The following is a 6,000-nucleotide window of genomic DNA, read 5'->3' on the forward strand; positions in this document are numbered from 1 at the left end:
TGAACTTCTAGGGAGACAAAAACAGAGCAGCAATTGGGGACCGGTTTGTTTCAACTGCTGGAGGCCACCTCCCTCCCTCCCTCATCGCTCACTCCCGCTACACCTCCCATCTTCAAGGCCTTTCCTCCAGTCTCTTTGCCTCTTCTGATCAGCTTTCTCCCCTGATAGATGCTGAAATAAGTATCTGGCGGGTTCCCTTGGGGGTAAGCGATGGAACGCGAGCTGCCCTAGCTACATCTCCTGGTGCGTCGAGGCTCACCGCGTAAAGCAACCAATCGCTCCTCCAAAAAAAAAAAAAATCCACAAGAGGGGAAAGGAGGGGGTTTGAACGGAGGCTCCCGGTGGGGACCCGCGCTTGACTGGAGTCGACACAATTACCATGTCAATATCCTCCTGTGCATCAGGTGATATAGTACACACGCTGCGATGTTCCCCCGGCGGTCTCGGCGGACCAGCACACTTTGATGGGTTTCCTGCGGGGGCTGTGAACTAACTGAAGAAGCTGAGACGAAACACCGGGACGCACCTGTAGCAACTCTCTCGACGCGCTTACTATACACGGTGTCTATTTTTTTAACTCTCCTGTTTGGAATCTGTTAACAACTCTCAGGGCCTTGATATTGTAGCTTCAGTGCATCCATCTTTATTTATTGAAGCTATTTTCAAACCGGGTGTGTGACTCGGTCGAGAAGATTTGTCATCGACTATTTTATGTTAACGTGGCTAGAAACGACAAAAATAATCACGTATATGACTTTAAAAAAAACAAAACCTGAGAAGCCAGATATTCCCGTCCTTGGATGTTTTGGTCCAGGAACAGGACAGAAGCCGCCGATATTAGATTACATTTATCCACACGGGCATTGTCAGGAAAACGGTACATATTTTATCTTTGCTGAACGTTCCCATGCCAGTGATCTTGATGCGGCTTAGCCACTCGGTGAAAAAAGGTCATAGTCAATCTGAATTTATCCGTTAAAGACGCCCGTTGGCAGGGGTCTTTGGACGGTCCACGACGGGAGCCGAGTAAGCGTGTTTTCATTAAAAAGGTTTCCGTGGCTGAACGGCGATGCTGAGGATAACAAGGCTTAAATGGGCATCTGCGGAAAATTCCGTCCTAACCCCGCCAGAACGGCCAAGGTGCCTTACGTCCGCCGAGCGACTTTCACGCTGATCTCGCCGCACTGGAGAAAAATAAATAAAAATGAATGGACTCACCGCTCAACTACCAGACTCACTGCCTGGGTCAAGTCGGGATGCTCCACTTGAAGTCGTTTCCACAGGGACCACACAAAGTCTTTATCGGCCTGAGAAAACAAAGTTATTATCACAAAATGGACTGAACGAGCAGCGACATCACGACAATATTTGCTCAAAACGCAGCGAGTGCTTGTTTTTTTTTTTTTTTTTAATTTGGACCCTTATTAACATTCGGCAACATTTTCCTTTAACTTCCCTCCAGTAAGGACAGCAGGAAAACATGTCAGTTTTCTCTCCCCTCAAAAACAAAAATGAAGAGGAATCGCTGATGACATTAGCATACCAGGGAAAAGAGAAGCCCATCAATAATTTAGGCCGTCTTGTACAAAATAATTTTTGATGGGCCCGGGTCGGCTCTGAACGCCAGCGCCTGGGATGTGACCTTCGACTCAAGGGGAGCAAGCATTGACACTTGTCACCATGCACTATTTATGATCGGCGAGGGGGCTGGCATTCCATGTTGATACGGAGTTTCTTCATTAATCAAGCGCTCCACATCTGTTTTTAAGCAGCCCCAAAGAAACTCAAAACCGATGACAGACCGAGTCATCTTCAAGTCGACCAACCCGGCCGGCCTCTGCCTGCCTGCCGCATTACCAATTCAAATTGTCTCTGGAGTTTTTTAAAGCTACATTTGGTTTAATGAGGGACATCTACGGCGAGAAAAAAAACCCACACATTTCTGACATTAAAAGACAGAATTACACCAAATCGACTTGATATAAAATTATCTGATAAATTATGTTCACATCATCACAAGATAAAAGTCATCCCTCCCACTGGAATCCGCCGGTCTCCAATTAGTACATGAATTTTAGCCCCCCATCTCAAAAGTGTCTCATCAATTATTTAGTCAAATGGCAGAGCGGACCTTGATGAGACCATGAGAGGAACATATCAAGTGGAAGGAGTGTCAAGCTAAGCTATCCACGCGTATCTGCGGCCGTGGAAGAGCTGCCGGAGATTCTGCAATGCGGCTCGAGTCGAATAAACATGCAAGACCCTTTAGCCGCCATTAGCCGTGTTTGGTCAAGAACCTCATCAGCGCGCGTTAAAACATGTGTCGGATGTGCGTTTGATGGCCGGATGAATTATTCAGTTTTCATGTTAAGACAGCGAAACACCACGGGCCAAACATAGCCACTGGAATCCAGCCACACATGATAATTAAATTAGCATCAGTCTAGCAGGAGCACTTGCTGGCTGACAGATGGGCGCCTTTGTAGTTAATGGCTGTCCCTGAGTACATCTTGCCAGAGACTTAAGACATCACTGATATTCAAATGGCAATATTTAAATGGTACACTACAGGAATAAAGCCCCCCCCCCCCCTAATTAGACGGTCCGGAGCTCTGATGTCATATTCCGTGAATGAGACCACCGAGGATGTTGCGCCTTTCAGGCAGTTTAGTGGCAGTAAGAAAATCAGAGGGAAGCGATCGGCTTGTTGACTGGAAATGTTACGCACTTTCATTTTGGTCAAAATATACTTATTGAATTAGGTCAGAAAATAAAATATTTTTAAAAAAAATAGCCTGGAACTAAGAATTATTTCAGTAAGCAATGAAAGGGTTGATCCGATTTTTAAAGATAAGTTTCAAAATTATGATGATCAAAATAGCAATTACGTCGATAATTATTTGCCGATAATTGATTGTTGCATCTAAAGTATCATGTAGTCAACGACGATGGATTTGTAGTATATTATTTACTATATTTAATTTTTTTTCAATTAATCTGAAGCTGTATGCATCTCTACCCTTGAGCAAGGCTTGCCCCCCCACGCTTCTTTCACTGACATCTATGCATGCTCATGAGATTTGGTCAATACAAAATTATACTGTACACAGAAATAAATTAAAAATGAATCTCTTAATGCAAAATAGGAAAACATGCTTTTCGGCTCCAAATGATCAAGTGACTTTCTAATGATGCAAACATCAATTCCTTTGCAATGAAGAAGTAAATTGTGTCACGTTCATTTTGCAAGGAGACGGCTCATTAATGTGACCATCAATAAAGTGAGTCAATGTTGCAGGAAATGAGCTGACAACCTGTCGCATGACAATCTTGTGACTTATTCAAAGCATTCCAACAGTTCCCATGTTGTTAGGCACCACCTGGTGGCGAGTGTGCATTGGAAACATCTCTCCATCACAAACTGAGGAGGAGAGCCTGCTCAGCGATGCTCAGTGAGCAGTTTAGGTGTACATTTTTAGATTTACATGCACAAGAATGGCTTCAGTGCAAATAATAGTTACAGATTTCAAAGAAAGTATGACTACGTCACTGTACTTAAGTCGATATTTATGTTCATCAACAGGTTCTGGCAAAACAATATGTTCTTCCACTATATTGCAATTAACGTGAATTCACATTATTATTTAGCTCGATAAAGGTTGAGGGAAAAGTACAAACTGTAACACAAAGTATCAGCCCAGACGTATTCGTAAGTGTTTTGGCGACATACCTGGCATTGCACCAACTCCTCCGATAAGCTTCTCACTTGCTCCTCCAGTGCCAACATACAAGAGGCGTCTGCAGACGACATTGTGGCTCCAGAAATGTCGTTTTCCCTTCGATATTAATATAATTACACTTTTCACAATACCGCTACAACAGAGCCACCGGGAGCTAATGCTAAGCGTTAGCCAGCAGCTGTCGCGCACTCGTTCGCAAGTCTCTGTCGATGATAAAATCTCCGTCTTGGCTCAAAAGCATCCTCCAAAGAAATCACGAAACGAGACATGTTCTAAATGTCTTTTTCGACCTTCACGACGGTTGTCAACCGCATCCTAAACACTTCATATTTGTTTTTTATGGCTTCCTCATTTCAAACTAGCCCGCTGTTGCTCACCTACGTCATAAGAAGCACGACGTTTTACGACAGTTCAAGGCGACATATGACATTGAAAAAACTCCAAATATTATAAATAGATGGATGCATTTTCAATATACTAATATTCACGAGGTTTTTTTTTTAAAATAATTTTTTACTTCCAAGCCCAAACATGCATTTTTAATAAATCACCCCCCAAGAAAGAATTTAAAAATAACTAAGCTCTTCTGTGAAAAAGTCCAATCCTTGTATATATTGACGTCAGATAAGCCATGACTCTAATGAGGACCATTTCTATATAGACAATGGTTGGATCTGGCTTGCCGGTAAGACTCGACAACTCCATTTTGTGTGGCTAATGTGCTTACTGTCTTAGTGTCAGGGTTCGAGGCAAATTAAGAAATATGACAAATGGCTTTGCTGCAGTCACTGCAGTCTGCAGTCACACAAATGTTGTTTAATCTTGCCAGGCTGTTTCTTGACCCAAGAACACAGCCTGTCATTACGACGCTCATTTGCGAAAAACCATTTAAGTGGCACGAAATTGCAAGATAATGTGCAACATCTGCCCGTGCCCTCGGTCAGATACATAAACTGACGCGTGATTTATTTGAATGTTCCTTTCTGTCTTTGGTCATGAAAATTAATTACCGCCATGTATCAATGGAACAGCCCTGTTTGTGGCCAGATACAATAACAAATTAGGAAAAGCCATTTTGACATCAAATGGAACAAAATGAATAAATCCAGCATTGCATCTGCACTTTACTGTCATTTGAACACTTCCACGCGCATGCTTGATCTGCACAGGCATGTTCCGCCACGTTTTAGCACCTTGTATTACCCACTTTCAAGTATTTGCAGCCTGTCCTTCCGAGGACAGATTAAAGCACATAAATGAAAGATCCAAACCATCACACAGATTAGTTAGGACACACTTCCTGCATTTAGGGTAAAAAGTATGCATTTTCACAAACCCGCCAGCTTTGCCTCTGGCCTGGATGTGTCAACCAGAAACCACCATCATAAACACTGCAGTGACAGCTGAGCTACTTTGATACACAACCAATATGAAAATCAGTCTTTGTAATCCCAAAATATCCACAAAAAATATTCATTTTAGATCAAAACAACAAACTCACTAGCGGGGCAAGCGAGGTCATGAATATTGTCATTCGTTCAGGTTATTGTATTTGTCTCATTGGGACTGATGGCGGCGAAGCGTGGGGAGTCTCTGTCGCTGCGTCTTTATTTCACTTTCATTCGTATTGGATTATAACAAATTATATGAATTGATATATTATGTCACATCTGTTCAAATGCAGTAGCAAGAAAAATCCCCAAGGAACCCGACGACAAGCTCCTGACACTGTGCCGACGCAGGCAGGCAAGGCTTGGCACAAAACACGACACTCCACTGAGAGTTGTACAAAGCGCGTCTCCTCCGCCTGCTGCCTCAAGGTAAGTGGGGATATTGTCGCGCATTAACAGCATCAATGGCTTTGATGCTGAAGAACCTGAGAACTGCGCTAGATGACAAAAGGCACTTCAAGTACCAAAGGAACAGCGATTGTACAAATGCCAGAGGGGATGTCGAGATTCACAAAGTGTTTAGTAGAACATCCATCCCGCTGGGTGGAAACGAGACTACACATGAGAGATAAAATCGGTTCAAGTCACTTTCGAGCATGGCTGACGCCTTTATTTGCTAAACGGCTTAGTTCTTGTTCAACGTGATTGAAAACAAATAGTTTATCAAGATGGATTCCATTTAAAAGTTAAATACAACTGAAATGTACTCAGGTAGTAATTGTTTCACGTACCACTAGAGGGCGCGCAAACTGTACTTTGAGAATCACTGGTCGACAGTATACTTATTAATACGAATTCTAATTTAATCA

The 6,000-nt window shown here is 42.9% G+C and overlaps 1 protein-coding gene across 4 annotated transcripts in view; it reads right to left on the minus strand.

Annotated features, from left to right (window-relative positions):
• Positions 1-4,120, minus strand: part of cntln (centlein, centrosomal protein) — a 58,323-nt gene extending 54,203 nt beyond the window's left edge. For all 4 annotated transcript variants that reach the window (XR_005098369.1, XM_037255358.1, XM_037255247.1 and 1 more), the window contains exons 1-2: positions 3,731-4,120; positions 1,219-1,307 (exon numbers count right to left, since the gene is read on the minus strand). Coding sequence is in view for 3 of the 4 variants with exons in the window: in XM_037255358.1 (XP_037111253.1) it covers positions 1,219-1,307; positions 3,731-3,811 (170 nt within the window). In the remaining variant the exon portion in view is untranslated. The remainder of the gene's footprint in view (positions 1-1,218; positions 1,308-3,730) is intronic.
• Between the last annotated feature and the right edge of the window lie 1,880 nt (positions 4,121-6,000).

This window comes from Syngnathus acus, chromosome 1, assembly GCF_901709675.1.
Source record: "Syngnathus acus chromosome 1, fSynAcu1.2, whole genome shotgun sequence".
Taxonomy (NCBI): domain Eukaryota; kingdom Metazoa; phylum Chordata; class Actinopteri; order Syngnathiformes; family Syngnathidae; genus Syngnathus; species Syngnathus acus.